Source organism: Triturus cristatus, chromosome 7 (genome assembly GCF_964204655.1).
Source record: "Triturus cristatus chromosome 7, aTriCri1.1, whole genome shotgun sequence".
NCBI lineage: Eukaryota > Metazoa > Chordata > Amphibia > Caudata > Salamandridae > Triturus > Triturus cristatus.
Window position 1 is genome coordinate 40,663,031 of NC_140590.1, and position 16,857 is coordinate 40,679,887.

A 16,857-nucleotide genomic window follows, 5' to 3' on the forward strand; every position below is an offset into this window, starting at 1 on the left:
ATTTTGAAATGGGGTTGCCTTTATGTGGTGGAGAGAAGGAAACGAACAATTGTTTAGTCTTCCTGAAGGGTTGCGTTCTTTGTATGTAGTATAGTAACGCCCTTTTTACATCAAGTGTGTGTAAGGCCCTTTCTGCAACAGATTGGGGTTGCGAGAAGAAGACAGGTAATTCCACTGATTGATTGAGGTGGAAGGGGGAAATGACTTTGGGCAGAAACTTCGGATTTGTGCGAAGTATGACCTTGCTGTGATGCATTTGTATGTAGGGTTCCTGTATGGTGAACGCTTGTATTTCACCAACCCTTCTAAGGGAAGTGATAGCTACAAGGAAAGCTGTTTTCCAGGTGAGAAACTGTAGCTCACATTTGTGCATTGGTTCGAAGGGCGGACCCATTAGTCGTGTAAGAACTAAATTTAGATTCCATACAGGGGAAGGTGGTGCCCTGGGAGGAATTACTCGTTTAAGGCCTTCCATGACGGCTTTAATAGCGGGCACTCTGAAGAGTGATAAATGCTGCCTGTTTTGTAGATAAGCAGCGATCGCTGCTAGGTGTAGGCATATGGATGAATATGCCAGGTTACACCTGTGAAGATGGAGCAGATAGCATATGATGTGCTGTATGGATGCATCTAGAGGGTTGATTGTATTGTTACGGCAGTAAATTACAAATCTTTTCCACTTTGCGGCATAGCATGCTCTAGTGGTAGGACGTCTGGCTTCCATGATGATGTTCATGCAATCAGGGGGAAGGTTAAGGTATCCGAATTCTAGGATTTCAGGAGCCAGATCGCCAGGTTGAGCTGAGCTGGGTCCGGGTGCCTGATTTCTCCATGGTTCTGGGTTAGGAGGCATGGGGATAGATGCAGTTTTTGATGTGGTACCACTGACAGTTGTAGTAGCGTGGTGTACCACGGCTGCCTGGCCCACGTCGGAGCTACCAGAATGAGTGTGAGGGAGTGCTGTTGTAGCTTCCTGACCACTAATGGAATTAGTGGGAGAGGTGGAAAGGCGTATGCAAATCTGCCTGACCAGTTCATCCATATCGCATTGCCCTTGGACAATGGGTGTGGGTATCTGGCGGCGAAGCTTGGGCATTTTTTGTTTTCGTGGGTGGCGAAGAGGTCTATCTGAGGATGCCCCCACTGTTGGAAGAATGGGTGAAGAACTTGTGGATGCAGTTCCCATTCGTGTATTTGTTGCGTTTGTCTGCTGAGCAGATCTGCCATGGTGTTTTGTACGCCTGGAACGTGCTGTGCCAGGAGAAAGATGTTTTGAGGAATTGCCCATCTCCATATGCTCTGGGCTAAGCGGGAGAGCTGGGGAGAGTGTGTCCCCCCCTGTTTTTGGATATAATACATTGCAGTCATATTGTCTGTGCGAATGAGGACTGCTTTGCCCGAAATCTGTTTTTGGAAAGATTTTAGGGCTAGAAAGATCGCCAAGAGCTCCAGATGGTTGATGTGGAGCGATTTTTGCTGTGGCGTCCATAGACCTTGCATGGTGAGGTGTAGAAGGTGCGCTCCCCAGCCGGAGAGCGATGCGTCCGCTGTTAGAGTCACTTGAGGAACCGGGTCCAGGAACGGCCGCCCTTTGGAAAGGTTTGTGGTGTTCCACCACTGCAGAGAGTGATGTGTGCGGCCGTCCACCAACACCAGATCCGTCAGCTGACCCTGGGCCTGGTTCCACTGTTGTGCTAGGCACTCTTGAAGTGGACGCATGTGGAGTCTTGCATGGGGCACTATGAAAATGCAAGACGCCATCATTCCTATGAGCTTCATAAACACTCTTGCTGGAAGAGAGTGCTGAGGAAGGAATGTTTTGCGTAAGGCTTGAATGCTTGTGATTCTGGCTGAGTTTGGATAGGCAATACCCTTGGAGGTGTCTATAGTGGCCCCGAGGTATTGCTTTGTGTGAGATGGTATGAGGTGGGACTTTTGGTAGTTCACCGTGAAGCCTAGCTGGTGGAGCAGTTGGATGGTGCTGTTTGTATGCTGCACACATTGGTCGTAGGACGCGGCTTTTATCAGCCAGTCGTCTAGGTAAGGGAAGACGTGAATATGTTGACGTCTGAGGTGTGCTGCTACTACTGCTAGGCATTTGGTAAACACCCGTGGTGCGGTGGTGACCCCGAAGGGGAGAACCGTGAATTGGTAATGTTGCCCGTCCACCACGAACCTGAGGTATTTCCTGTGAGAGGGGTGTATTGGAATGTGAAAGTATGCGTCTTTCAGATCCAAGGTTGTGAGAAAGTCTCCCTGGCAGAGGAGTGGGAGGACTTGTTGTAGAGTGACCATGTGAAAATGGTCTGAGTGTATGTAGGCATTTAGAGGCCGGAGGTCCAGAATGGGTCTGAGGGTCTCGTCTCTCTTTGGTATTAAGAAATATAGAGAGTAGACCCCTAGATTTCGTTGGTTGACGGGGACCTGCTCTATAGCATGTTTTTGCAGGAGTGAAAGTACCTCTTGTTTGAGCAGTGTGGAATGTTCTTGAGACATTGGACGGTGCCTTGGTGGGATATTGGGTGGGGTAGATGTTAGCTCTAGACAGTACCCTGACCGAATGATTTGGGTCACCCATTTGTCCGATGTTATGGACTCCCATACGTGGATAAAGTTTTGTAGTCTGCCCCCGACCGGAGTGGAATGGTCTGGGGGGAGCGGAGGGGAGTCATTGTGCGGGGGGGGGTGGCAGAACGGGTGTTGTTGGTTTTGCCCCTGCCCTTATTGTTGTTACCCCTGTAACCACCTCTCTGATTGCCCTTTGAAAAGGTATTTTGAGGAGGGGACTTGTAGGAGGTAGAGGCGTTATCGGTGGAGGAGCCTCTGCCTGTGCCACGAAAGGACGAGCGTCGAAAGGAACGTTTGGAGGCTTGTGTTTGGAGTGCCCCCATAGACTTTGCTGTGTCTGTGTCTTTCTTCATCTTTTCGAGCGCTTCGTCTACCTTTGGCCCAAAGAGTGTTTCCTGGTCAAAGGGGTGATTGAGTATGGATGCCTGGACTTCAGGTTTGAACCCTGAGATCCTGAGCCAGGCGTGGCGACGAAGCAGGACACTGGTATTTATGGCCCTAGAAGCAGTGTCGGCTGCATCGAGGGCACACTTAATGGAGGTGTTTGTGATTAGTTTACCCTCCTGTATGAGGTCATGAGCCTTGTGCTTGTATTTTTCTGGAAGGTGCTGCATAAGAGCCTCTAGTTCGTCATAGTGTGCTCTATCATATCGCGCAAGCAGTGCTTGTGTGTTTGCAATGCGCCACATGTTTGCAGCTTGGGAGGCGGTGCGTTTACCAGACGCGTCCAGAAGTTTAGATTCTTTGTCTGGCGGTGGGGCATCTCCTGAGGATTGGGAGTTAGCCCGCTTTCTAGCTGTGGAGACAACTAGGGAATCTAGGGGAGCAGGGCCCTTGATGTAAGCAGGGTCTGTGGGTGCCGCCTTGTACTTCTTCTCTATCCTAGGGTTCAGTACTCTGGCTCTGACAGGGTCTTTGAACACCTCTGTAGCGTGCTTGGTGACACCCTTAAGCATGGGTAAAATGGAAGTAGATTTGTCTTGTATATCAAATGTATCCAGTAGGAAGTCTTCTTCTACTGGTTCACTGTGCATGTCCACCCCATGGTAGTGTGCTGCTCTCTGCACTAAATGATGAAACCCTAAGGAGTCCTCTGGAGGAGACGGCCTTGATGGGTATAGGTCGTCCTGAGGTACATTGGGTATATCAGGGTTATTGTAATCCTCCCATGGATCTGGGGTCCCTGGTGGAGTGGGATCCATTGGGGCGTCCGCCGGGTAATTGTCCGGATCCCCATCATCCGGATCTGGGGATGGGGCCGGATCGTAGTGAGGTAAAGGTGGCGGAGACCTGTGAGGTGGAGGCGGTGGAGGAGGTGGAGTGGGTAGGGGAGGCGGTGGTGGGGAGGGCACTCTGAGGGGAGAAGTAGCAGAGTCCTTCCTTTTGGGTGGAGGAGGAGGAGCCGGAGCATCAAGGCGTCTTTTCTTGGTAGTTAAAGTCAAAAGCCCAGTCTTTGGATCTTTGGACAAAGTCTTTTGTAAAGGGTCTGGTGTAAACAGAGCCAACGGTGTCGAGTCGTCTGTCGGCACCGGTGATTTCGGAACCGGGGGTTTCGATGGTCGGTGTGCGCCATGCTTTTTTGAGGTCTCCGGGTGTTTCGGCGTCGAATGATGTTTCGGCGCCGGAGCGTCGGTGCCGACAGATTTGTGTTTGGTCGGCACCGAGTGTCCAGGCTTCGGCACCGGTGGTTTCGGAGTCGAGCTGGATTTTGCAGTCTTCGGTGCCGGATGCTGTTTTTCGGCACCGGGTGTCGGCTGGCTCGATCCCGAGCTGCCATGAGACTTTGGGTGCTTCGACACCGGGCCCGAAGGTGGGGTGATCGAAGTTTTGGTTTTGGTTTTGCCCAGGCCGGCAGGCGAGGGAGTAACCTGAGTCTCTTTGGTTATCGGCGCGGGGGTGGGAGGGGGCATAGTACTCACGGCCCGCTGCGCTGGTGTAACGTCCTCCACGTCGGAGTCGTCGGCCTCGGAAGCGCTGACGACGTCTTCCTCCTGCTCGGTGTGTGTTTGCCCCGAAGCTTCGGCGTCGTCTCCGAAGATGTCCGGTGGAGCTGCCGAGGATGAGTGCGCCATGGTGCGTCGGGCTCTTCGATCTCGGATGGTCTTCTTCGATCGAAAAGACTTGCAGGCGGGGCAGTCTCTAGCCTCGTGTTCCGGAGAGAGGCAAAGGTTACACACCTGATGGAGGTCGGTGTGGGGAAATTTAGACCCACATTTTGGGCACTTTTTGAACGGAGTCCTTTCCATCGGCCGGGACCGGAGTCGCGGAGGTCCCGAAGGCCGGTGTCGATGTACGGGATGGAGAAAAGTGCCGCTTCGAGAGATGAAGATGATGAAGGAACTCGAAGAATCGAGGATTTTCCGTCGAGGCTGGAACCGTAGAAGTTCGAAGCCGGAGCACGAAGTATCACATCCGAGCCCGATGGCGGAAAAAAACAATCTGAGGATGGAGCCGAAGCCCATGCGCAGTACGGACCGAAGGAGGAGTCACCAAACTCGTGACTTCCAAAGACTGTCCAAGAAGAAAAACAAACTGCAAACATCCGGGCCCAACACCAGATGGCGACCTATGCTAAGTGTACAATCTGCAGCTCATATGCCTCGAACAGAAAGTTCACCAGAAGATAGGATACCCCAGTGTTTTTTGATCACCTTTTTCATTTTATTTGAAGAAGGGGTAAATGAGGTAACGCAGGTCAGGATGTCAGTTTGTTCCCTAGTCCTGGTCTCAAGCAGTGCTTCTCTGGGATTATTCCTAGCGCGTTTCATAGCTCTTGTAATTGTGTTAGTTGGATAACCTCTTTCTTTTAAATTGTTTGCTAGGATATCCGCCTCTTTTTTGTAGTCCACTACTGAGCTACAGTTTCTCCTCAAACGGAGAAACTGACCGAAAGGTAAGTTATCCCTCAATGCCTTGGGATGGTGACTGCTGTAAAGCAAGAGGCTATTCCTGTCGGTTGGTTTTTTGTAAAGGCTGGTTGACAGAACCCCAGAAGCCAATCTGATGTCTAGGTCCAGAAATGCTATGTGAGTCGTGGAGATGTGATTAGTAAATTTCAAATAAGGGTTCTGCACATTAATCCATTGACAGAAATCATCACATAGTGTACACGGTCCTTTCCACAAGATGAGGACATCATCTATAAAGCGTCTCCACATGATCAAGTTATCACCAAAAGGATTGGTGGGGCTCCGGATGATCTCCTCTTCGAATGCGGCCATGTAAAGGCAGGCCAGACTAGGGGCAAATGTACTACCCATTGAAGTACCCTGGCATTGGTGGAATAGCTCTTTCCGGAATTCAAAAAAGTTCTCCGTCAATGCCAGGGAGATACCAACTGCGACCTGATACTGATTCAGTACCCCGTTCCAAGATGGCGCCCATAGTTACAATGCTTGGGTGGGTCTTCCGACACGAGTCACTTGACACTAGACGCCCAATCAGTGTACGCCTACACTTGACCGAACCGGTTCTCATTGGAGCATTGGATAGTGAACACCACATCCCGGTTTCGGCGGAGCGGGGTAGGTTTACAAACCACCCTTGGGCAACAGAACCGTAAGTAAACTACTACCTGGATCACGTAACAATGATCGAACGGTCTGGGATTCCCTAGACGCTGGTAGACGGGTGACCGCTGTTCATGTGACTGACCGACCCTAACACTGACATGGGCTGCCGACTTCTGTGGGAGGCACATTAGGCTCAGGGGTGGATCGTTCCTCGAGCGGTGGTTCCCGGTTGCCGGGGATCCGGGGGATCGTGCCTACCTGTTCCCTTGACAGCACCTAGCACCCAGCAGGTGTATTGTATTTATATACCTACCTGGTTGAGTCTCTTGTTTTAATGCACATTACAGCAGGCTACTACGCCATCCCAAGAGGCTCACCACGCACCGACTGGAGCGGCACTAGCTCAATCCTTAGGTGAGCGTTTTAGACCTCGTTACTATAATTCAGGGTGCCCTGGATTGAAGTCTTTTAGATCACTTGACACGTTGTTTGACACTGCATCCACTTATGCATGATCACTATATTCGAGCGCAATTGCTTCATGTATAGGACATGCATACGAGGAGTCTTCGGCTCCATATTACCATGTATATAAACGACAAAGTGTTTTTTAATGTTTCGTGTTGGCCTGTTATGTTTCTTCTCTCCCTTTCCTTTAGGCCACTCCTATGCGGAAGTGTTAGATTTTTCCACACTTTCATAGGGTAGATTTGTCCAGGCACAAACACAATAATTTGATATCCTGTTATACACCCTCACGTTTGTAGATAGTTTACACCACATTGGTCCTGATGAATTGCCGTGGGATCCTCCTGACCATTAGGCGAGAAACATGTTGACCATCTGAGTTGAGCGGAGCGAGTCTTTAACCCACTGTGTCCAGACTACCGCCACTCATATCGTTTTTAATAGGGTGGTTTACTGACCCAATAAACTCGTTATTCAGACTAACCAACCCTGTTTTAAAATACACTCACCAACGTCTACACTTACCTGGCCCTCACTTGCACTCAACTTTCGGCGAGGAACAAAAGATCTCCGATAAAGAGCCCCATCTTTGGGTGCCCGTTGGGAATTGCAGCGCCGACCCGACGAGGAGCAAAACCCAGATGATGAAGCATGACACCTAGCTTGCTGGGTGTGTGAGGGTTTTAGTTCCACCCGTGTGGGTCCCCCCACCCACCACGTGCTTCAAGTCCTCAGGCTGTTTAGACATTATCTTTCACTTTGTCTTCACCTTGGGGTAGAGTGTACACTTCACACAACCTCCCCTGACCAGGAGGAACAGCATACTCTCTTAATTATTCCAGGGCATGTATGCTGGACCTCATTAAATATAGCCCCCCCGTTTTTACTTCCTTCCCCTGGTTGAGATGTGGATGACTGTCTTGGTTTGTCTTCGAGCTGTATTTTATATACATGTTATGTCTGTGTATATTTTTTGAATATTGATCAATAAAATATTTTTGTAGTTTTTCTAATATTCTTGTGTTGTTGACATCTGTTAATCATGTAATACTGTATAGGTAAAGTAATGAGACTGGGAAGAGGTGTGGCGCCGCGGCCAGGGCGACTGACGCCGGAATCTGGGGATCACGGTTTGATCGCCGGCCTCAGATTAGCCCAGCACCATGTTACTCTGGGCAATAGCTTACTTAATCTTCCCGACGGCCCCCAGCGCCTAGAGACCCTTACGGGTGATTGTTCGCGCTTTACAAATGTGGATATTATATATATATATTATTATTACAGATTGGTTGCCTAGTACAGATTTTGGTGGTGTTCTTTTCCTTGCCTCAGGAACTTTTCATTAGTGCAGAGGGGGGCCTTTAATGCATTCTTTACCCTGGGGCCAGAGACGCCACCCTATGGTTTTGGCCCTACAACCATGTTTTTACCAGGCTGTTCTAGGTATTATTGAAGCACTGTGTCCTGGTTCTGCGATTACCCGCCCCCTCCCCCGCGTCAATATGACCCTGGCATTCCAAACCTGTTCTTACCATGGTGTTATTGAAGTACTCTGTGCCCCGGTATAGAAACTCTGCATCCCCCCTTGTAATGATTACCTTCCGACCCCCATCTTACCATGTTATTGGTGCACAATGCACCCTAGCCCAGAGATGGCTTCCAAACTCCACTCTATGACCCTTGCCTTCCAACCCCTTTCTTACCTAGGTGTTACTGAACCCCTAGTGCCCCTGGGTCCTGAGATTTACCCCTCAACCTCCAACACCCTTGCCTTCTGACTCCGTTCTTACCATGGTGTTATTGAAGCACTCTGTGCACTGGTCCTGGGCCCCCACGCCGGCACAGTTGCTGTGCTTGTTACACTGACACTCCACCGAACAATTCTGGCCCACATATCCAAAGTGACACTGGCACCGGTTCGGCTCCACACAAGTCCCATTAACACAACCCTGGTCACAGACAGGTCTGCAGAGCCCCGTCACACTGCAAAGAAGACAGGCAAAACATTAGCAGACACTAGGAGGGAGAAAGTAAGAGGGAGTCAGAGGGGGACCAAAGAGTAACATGCAGTGAGAGATCCTTTGACATAGGAGGGAAAGTTGTAATTCGGATAAGGTTTTGAACTGGGAGCATTTTAGCCTTTTTGTAGTTGGCAGTAAACTGATTTTTTTAGGGAAGAAAAAAGTAATTTGTTTTCTAATGGGAGATTACTTGGCTTGGAAAAGGGTTTTTTCTTTTCAGTTTAGTACATTTGTCTCTTTGCTATTAAACATGGTTTCGTTGCAAGTGGCAGTTCAAGGAAATGAAAAGATGTTTTTATCTGTGAAGTTAGTATTCATATGAGAGATCAACAACCCATGGAGCGTCACTGCTGCGGATGATCTGAACAAATCAGCAAAGAGAGAACCAGTGAATGGGGCACGATGGACAGAAATGCACTCGGCACTGGAGTAACACAGCTAATTCCAGCACTGGGGATACATTGCAAACCTACTCAGAGACCTTAGTCGCGAGTTCAAAAGAGGAAAAGGACATAAGAAAGAATTATTGAGACACATACAAAAAATGTAAACAGCCATTACCAGAAAAGGCAACAGCAGCCAAACAAAGATGGAGCGCCTCTGTAACAGTCAGGGTAGAGCATCTGCCACAGGAGGACTCTTGTCCAAAAGGCACCCATACTGGAAAGCCATGCTCGCCTAATCGGGCACAGGAGGACACTCGCAACCCCTCTGCATTCTGCCAGGTGTAGGCCATACTCGATCGCTGCTCAAAGTGTACCCATCCGCAAATGAGCACCGACCATTACCTCAACCACAGGGTAGATCATACTCACAGTCTAGTCAGAGTGTACTCATCCCTGAATGAGCACTTACCATTACCCAATAACAGGGATAGGTCACAATCACAGTCTGGTCAGAGCGTACTCATCCCTGAATGAGCACCGACCATTACCCCAACCCCAGGGGTAGGTTAAACACACGTGCTGTTCGGAGTGTACTCTTCCCTGACTGAGCACCGACCATTACCCCAACCCCAGGGGTAGGTCAAACTCGCACGCTATTCAAAGTGCACTCATCCCTGAATGAGCACCCACCATTACCCGAACCCCAGGGTAGGGCTATACTTGCATGCTGTTCAGAGTATTTTCATCACTGAATGAGCACCGACCATTACACCATTCCAGGAGTAGATCATACTCACAGTCTGGTCAGTGTACTCATCCCTAAATGAGCACAGACCGTTCCCCCATACTTGCACGCTCACTCACCTCTTGCACGGAGGCAGATCACACCGATTTATCCAGAGTGTAACCGTTTTGAGGGAGCTCTACCTTTCTGCACTCTCGCAGGAGCAGTTCATACTCACTTGTCCAGAGTGTATCCTTTTTGAGGGAGCTCTCCCTTTCTGCACTCTCGCAGGAGTAGTTCATACTCACTTGTCCAGAGTGTATCCTTTTTGAGGGAGCTCTCCCTTTCTGCCCACTCGTAGGAGCAGTTCATACTCACTTGTCTAGAGTGTATCCGTTCTTGCAGGTGCACTCGTAACCCTGCGGCATATCATTGCAGTTCTGCGTCTTGTTGCAATCATGATGATCGTTGAGGCATTCGTTTTCAGGTGGGCAGGACATAAATGCCCACTCCATCTCAGGGCCGCGACAGGACAACTCTAAACCTGCGACAGAGACAAAAAAATAAAGAAATAATGTGTGAATAAAAGTTTCACCATGAACATCCGCTTGGGCATACCTTACGCCAACAGGGAGAGCGGCTCTTGATGAGATGGACAAGTCCTCAGGCCTGAATCCCTGAGTAGTGCAGTCAACTGCGTTCAACACTCGGTCTATCCTTCTGTCCAACTGTAAATTCGTCCCATCAACACCCACTCAAGATTGCCTCAGTGGTTAAAGCTCACCCCCTATAGTGTGCCGAAACTTCCCCACATTAGAGCGGAATTGTCAAAGTCACACACACCCCACTCAATCTCACAGACTTAGGAACCATTAACTCTCAAATCTGTCTTAGATCTGCCTTTCATTAATCGCACATAACTGGGCGCACAATGGAATCGTGTCCCGCAACCCCTCCGCCGCCATCAGACCCATGGAGCTTAGGAGAAATGCAACTGTCTCACATGACTCGTCTGTGGATAAGCAATTGCATTCCTCGTGTTTATCTGTGCTCAATTGTTTATGTGCTCTGTAAACCGAGGTGATATCGACATTAATCTCAGCAGGAGCCTCCAAGAAGTCTTCATTTAAGCTCAATGCGGTTTACTGGAAGGCCAAGAGAACAGGTGGATGAAAATCTATCAACCCAAACTTCGCGGGACATGAGCTTTAATTATGTGGAAATCTGAACTCAATTTTGCAAGGACCTTTGAAATTCATATAAAAAGATATTCCTAATGGATGACATCTTTCACACACTGCAGTTCTCTACCTGTGGTTGAGACGGGAATGTACCCTCTATGACATAGAAGCATATACCCGAGCCCCGAGTGTTTGGTTGCTGGTGGAACCGGTACCCTGACCTCAATGCTGGCCGTTGCATCAATGTAATCTAGCATGAGAGCCAAGGTCTAAGCCCGTCCCCGACAATGCGTGGTCCAAGACTGGGCCTGGGGAGCCACTCATCGTGGCCAGAGGACTACCTTAGCGAGCCATCCACCTGCACTTGCCCCAGTCTTAGTGTGAAGCTCCAGCTGCACCAGCCCAGAAGCAGGACACGTCTGCAGAGGAGCCTGGAATCACCACAGCAAGACCCACTGAGTGGCATCTATCTGTTCCCTGGAGAGGCTACAAATGCCAAAGACATGGATGTGCCCTAGATCCCATGCCACAGCTGCAGGAGCTGAATCTCCCAAGTGGTCAGAACCGAGCGGCAGTCAAGTGCTGAAGCAAGCGCACTACAACTATGAGCGCAATCACAAAGTGAACTGATTGGGTATGTGACCTTGAAGGAAATGTAAACTCCATGTGAGCCCAAATCATGGTCTTCGTGGTCCTGTCAAAGTTTACTGGGGGACCTATAAGAACGAGGGTTGTCTGAGTGGGGAGAGAACGGAGAGAGGGTGTTTGATCGCCCTCAGGGAAAGTGATAAGGGTATTACCCTGTGTAAGTTGGAATGTGGAGTAGAATTGTGAGATAAAAGATTTCTTTTTTAACAAAAGAATAGGCACAGGGTTGGACATGGAGGTATTGCGCCTGTTGAGTTCTGAGTTCTTGCCCCCCCACACTACCTCCCTGTCTGTTTGCACTCGCTGTTGAGTTCTGAGTTCTTGCCCCCCACACTACCTCCGTCTGTTCGCACTCGCTCCCCGGACAGTAAAGCCCAGGAAGGGTTGCATATGGCCCAGTTTGTAAAGCCATAGATTGGGGACTGATTGTTTATAAAGCGCACTTATACCCACAAGGGGGTGTCCAGGTGCCGAGATCACAGCAATGAAAAACCATATGGAAATTGAGAGATGCTCGTACAGAGACTGGATGGAAGTAGGTTTTAGACCTTAGGTATAAGAAAATTAAAAGAAAGGCCTTTGAGTCAAATGTACTTCCGACAAGGGATGCCCAGAAGACCGTCAGAAGGCGTTTCAAGTATGAGGGGGTATTCAGCTTGACAATACCCTTCATGCAACACTTGTCAGTAGCAGAGAATAAAGGCAGAAGCCAAGGGCTTGAACAGGCATCTTTGTTTTCAATGTTAACCCAGGGAAGATCTTCAAGGTGTGTCTCCACATGGAAGGACTTTTCAATTCCAACAGGGGACGCGCAGTTGCATTTTGGATAACTTGAAGACATCAGAGCTGAGTCTTGGGAAGTCAAAGGAAAAGTGAGTCACAATAATCCAGCCGTACCACAAAGCGGCTTGGACAATTATGTGCCTGTATTTCATTGGATGAAAGGCAGTGCCTTTTCTTTTTTATTAGCAATATAAGAAGAAAGAAACAGACAGAGATATTTTCCTAAAAGAATAGATATCAAAGGTGCTTTCCCAGTTTCTAGCAGAGCATATAGGGGAGGTTGTAGCTGCCAGCCGCTCTGCTCACCAGTCTAATTCCAGAAGAAGGTTTCACTAAAAACCAAGACTTCCGCCTTGGAGGGGTTGAGGCTTAAAGACCTGACGTCCATCCAATGCACACTGGTGGACATGCACTGCTTGAACTTGGATTGAGCAACAAGTCATTGTCGGGTCTAAGAATCCGCCGGGCGTCATCCACCTAGGGAAAGAAAGGTGAAACCGAAGAAACGTTCCATGGATGCGAGAGGGGTAGCAAAGATTCAAGAGGGGGGTGGGGGGGTGGGGCTGAAGCCAGGACTCAGAGGAACCCCACGATGAATAGGTTTGAAACTTGATCTCAAAAGGTAGAATTGAGGACGCCTGAGAACAGTCAGACCGAAGATACGGAGCCAATCAAGGGCACAGCCTCCCACTCCCACTTCTTTTAGAATCAACATGGCTGCCATGCCAGAGTCTAGGCACCTGCATAGTTTGTCTAGTATACTTCTAGGAACGGACTGGATACTAAAGCCAGGCGAGAAACCGGATTGATACAAATCCATAAAATCCATTGTTTCAAGGTAGGAGGGTAGTTCTTCACTAAAAAATGATTAAAGGGTTATAGCAGGAAAAAAGCAAAGCAATTCAAGAGTTGGAAAGAGTCCAGAGATCTGCAGAAGGTTTTCTTTTTTTGCTCTGGAGGACCACAACCTGCTGCCATAACGGTGGACTGTGTTCTACTGATAGTGACTGATTGTGCACCACAACTCACCGGGCTGTACAATCTTTCAGATATTTTGCAGCGCATGGATTAAGGTGGGATCTTCAAACTTGGGCATTAATCTTGGAAAGCACAAAGTCCTCTGCAGGAGGAAAGCATACTAAACCTGATGAGAACATAGTTATCTCAGGAGTGTCAATAAGAAGGCACTTACTAAGGTTTGCAAAATATTGCAACTTTATACTGAAAAGAGGTCAAATCTTCACAGAGGGGTTCTGCTCAAGCGCATAAAAATATTAAAAACATCTTTTTTTTGGGGCACTGCCATAGAATTGCATTCTTTTGCGATTAAAATATATATATATTTTTTGATCATACAATGCCATTAAATACTGGAGTTTATCGAGAATAGATAATTGATCTCCTCTCAGGCCCACGTTATCTGCAGTGCTATTTGAGTTCACTGAAAGCCTGTAAAGTCCACGGCACAGAGGGGAGAGTGCGTCACACTTTGGTAAGTTTCACTAGAACAGACCACATATTGAAAGCGGAAAGGTAACTATTGAGAGAAGGGGAAGGAACTATAGGAGTAGAGGCCACGGTCTCAAAATACACACTTTAGTCCAGTGTCTACTTAATACTTAACTGCGTGCCTAAAGGAGGGCGCCCTGTAGGGACTGACGAGCTTCAGTTCAACTAGTCTTACGAGGTGTTCCTCACGAGTCAAATGCAAAAGCATTGAATCAAGCTGCAGTTCCACTAGTCGTTACTAGATGTCCCTCACAAGTCAAATACAAAAGCATTGAAACCCTTTCAAGAAGTTGCAGTTCAGCTCTTTGTAGAATTTATAGTATTAGCTCTCAGATCAGGGTTTCAATGCTTTTGCATTTGACTCATGAGGGACATCTAGTAACGACTAGTGGAACTGCAGCTTGATTCAATGCTTTTGCATTTGACTCGTGAGGTACATCTAGTAACGACGAGTTGAACTGCAGGTCTTTGTAGAATTATTTTGATACTGGATACTATAATATTCACTGCCCACTGCTAATCTTGTCCCATAATGCTTTGCAGGACCTTTGGTTGGGATTGTATTTTTGCCAATAATAACTGTGCTTGGGGTGGTCCTAAGAGGATGGGACCATCACTGAATCGTTCAGCAAGATATACTCTTTGTTGTCAAGGCATCTGCTCGGTTCTCTTCCTAGGTTAGGAGGGACCCCAAAATAATCACCTCTCTCACTGCTTGCTAACTTATCACTTTCACTTTTGAGAAATGACTATATGCATTTTAACATTTAAAGACAGATACTTGTTATTTTACCAAAAATATATGAGGTCTCTGTTGGCATAGTTTTTGTTCACCTTCGTGGTGTTCTGCATAGTAGTACTCTGCCAACTACGCCCACCCTTAGATATTTCACAATATGGGAACTGAAAAAGATTCACTCACGCAGTAGTGAGTTTTTATTATGTGGTCCGCCATTTGAAATTACAAGCGTCGGAAATCTGACCAACGCCATGCTCATTCAAAGATACATAAATGTTTTAAACCTTTTTTTTTTGGTACAGATCGTCTTCTGCATGGTTTTGAAGGGCTTGCTTCCCAGCCCAGTGATCGTCTTCTGCATGGTTGTGAAGGGCTTGCTTCCCATTCCTGTGGTCGTGTTCTGCATGGTTGTGAAGGGCTTGCTTCCCAGCCCTGTGATGGTCTTCTGCATGGTTGTGAAGGGCTTGCTTCCCAGCCCTGTGATCCTCTTCTGAATGGCTGTGAAGGGCTTGCTTCCCAGCCCTGTGATGGTCTTCTGCATGGTTGTGAAGGGCTTGCTTCCCAGCCCTGTGATGGTCTTCTGCATGGTTGTGAAGGGCTTGCTTCCCAGCCCTGTGATCGTCTTCTGGGAAAGCGACTAGAAGGATGCTGTGGGATTTTGGATTTTTACCTCTGTGACCATGACAGTTTTGCGTGTCCACTGAGGGTCTTCTTGTTTACATGGATTATGTCTGTGGAGCTTGTCGGGTGAGTTGCAAAGTGCGCCCCTCTTTATAGAGATCGGCTACTGCCCCCTCTACTCAGGAGTGTGGGACATCGACAGTGGTGGTAGCATTAACTCATAAGTCCGGATTTACTTCACCACCTGGAAGCTGCCCACGAGCTCCTCTGGGTAAAGCTTGTGCCGTCTCCCTTATCTGGGTTCGTTGAGACTCCATCAGAGTGTGTTTACTAGATGAGGATGGATTGCTGAGCCCCTCGTTTATGTTAAATCGAGCTGGTATCAGTTGTTCTGGATAGTCAAGTTCCCCTGTGCCCCCCCCCCCTGGAACTTGCAGAGGGTGGGTGGGTGGGGAATAAACTATCTCTTATCTACAACTGGCTCAAACCTCACCCCTGGTGGCATGGCTCCCTTCCACTGGGTGATGGTCATCCTCCTGTTACCAGGGCCCCCTTGCCTGAAGTTAAATAATATTCCTCCCACTTGATAGTACGCTCAAGTACCAGGAGACAGGGTAGGTCAGCAGACCTTCCCTTGCAGGGAGCATGCAGTGAGCATTCAGGAAACACCCCTAGCACTGGAGGAGAACCCTGGCATTCACAGTCGCAGACCCTCTGATTGGCTAAGCCTGCCGTCTCCGCCAGGGAGGCTCTTGTCCTTTAGGCCACACCGCAAGGCGGTTAAGCAATTCCCTTCGACTGTCAGTCCCCCTGCCAGACCCAGTAACGGTCTGAGCTTCAGAAGGGTATTCAGTGACTGATGTGTATCCTGCCTATCTGATGGAAGGAGCTGCCGGCTCACCAGGCGATGGACTCTGCACCAGCCCAACAAAACCTCTGCTATCTGAGAGAAAGTATGGAAAACAGCTGTAGAAGGGCAACCGCTTAGAGGCGCAAGGAGACTCAAGGCGCTATTGGAAGATCAGGAACCTGCTGCAAATCACCGACAAGGGGAAGCGCCTTACTTTCCAAGATGAGAGTTCTTCGTTTAAAGACCCTGCCCTGAGATGAGGGGACACTCCAGTTACCGCTTAAACCCTTCGCTCTGCCCCGGGACTTGGACTGTCTCCAGCGTCTCCCATGCTTATCCTGCACCAGTGTAAAGAGCATAGTCTTTGTGAACGCCTCGCTTCTAGTTCCCTACCCCTCACGCTCTCATGTGAATCTTCCAAGTGCATCAGCGTGTACCGGCCACTGCCCTCGTATAGCTAGTCCAGTGCCAAGTGGACCAGCAGGCTCCAGCAACTGTGGGTAGACACCAGGCACCCCGGTCTGAACCACTGACACACCAGGCACCCCGGTCTGAACCCACGACACACAGTGCACCCCGGTCAGAACCCCTGACACACCGGGCACCCCGGTCTGAACCCCCGACACACCAGGCACCCCGGTCTGAACTCCCGACACACCAGGCACCCCGGTCTGAACTCCCGACACACCAGGCACCCCGGTCTGAACCCCCGTGGTCTGAACCCCTGACACACCAGGCTCCCCGGTCTGAACCCCCGACACACCAGGCACCCTGGTCTGAAGCCCTGACACACCACAGCGATATTCTCTTCAAGGGAGGAAGGGTGCTTAGGTGGTGGGACAGTCGG

General features: G+C 49.1%; 1 protein-coding gene across 1 annotated transcript in view; it reads right to left on the bottom strand.

The window, feature by feature from the left end:
* Window positions 1–16,857, bottom strand: part of MEGF8 (multiple EGF like domains 8) — a 634,126-nt gene that overhangs the window by 74,746 nt on the left and 542,523 nt on the right. Inside the window, exons 38-39 of the mRNA XM_085615576.1 lie at window positions 10,058–10,223; window positions 8,339–8,531 (exon numbers count right to left, since the gene is read on the bottom strand). Of these exons, the coding sequence (XP_085471702.1) occupies window positions 8,339–8,531; window positions 10,058–10,223 (359 nt within the window). The remainder of the gene's footprint in view (window positions 1–8,338; window positions 8,532–10,057; window positions 10,224–16,857) is intronic.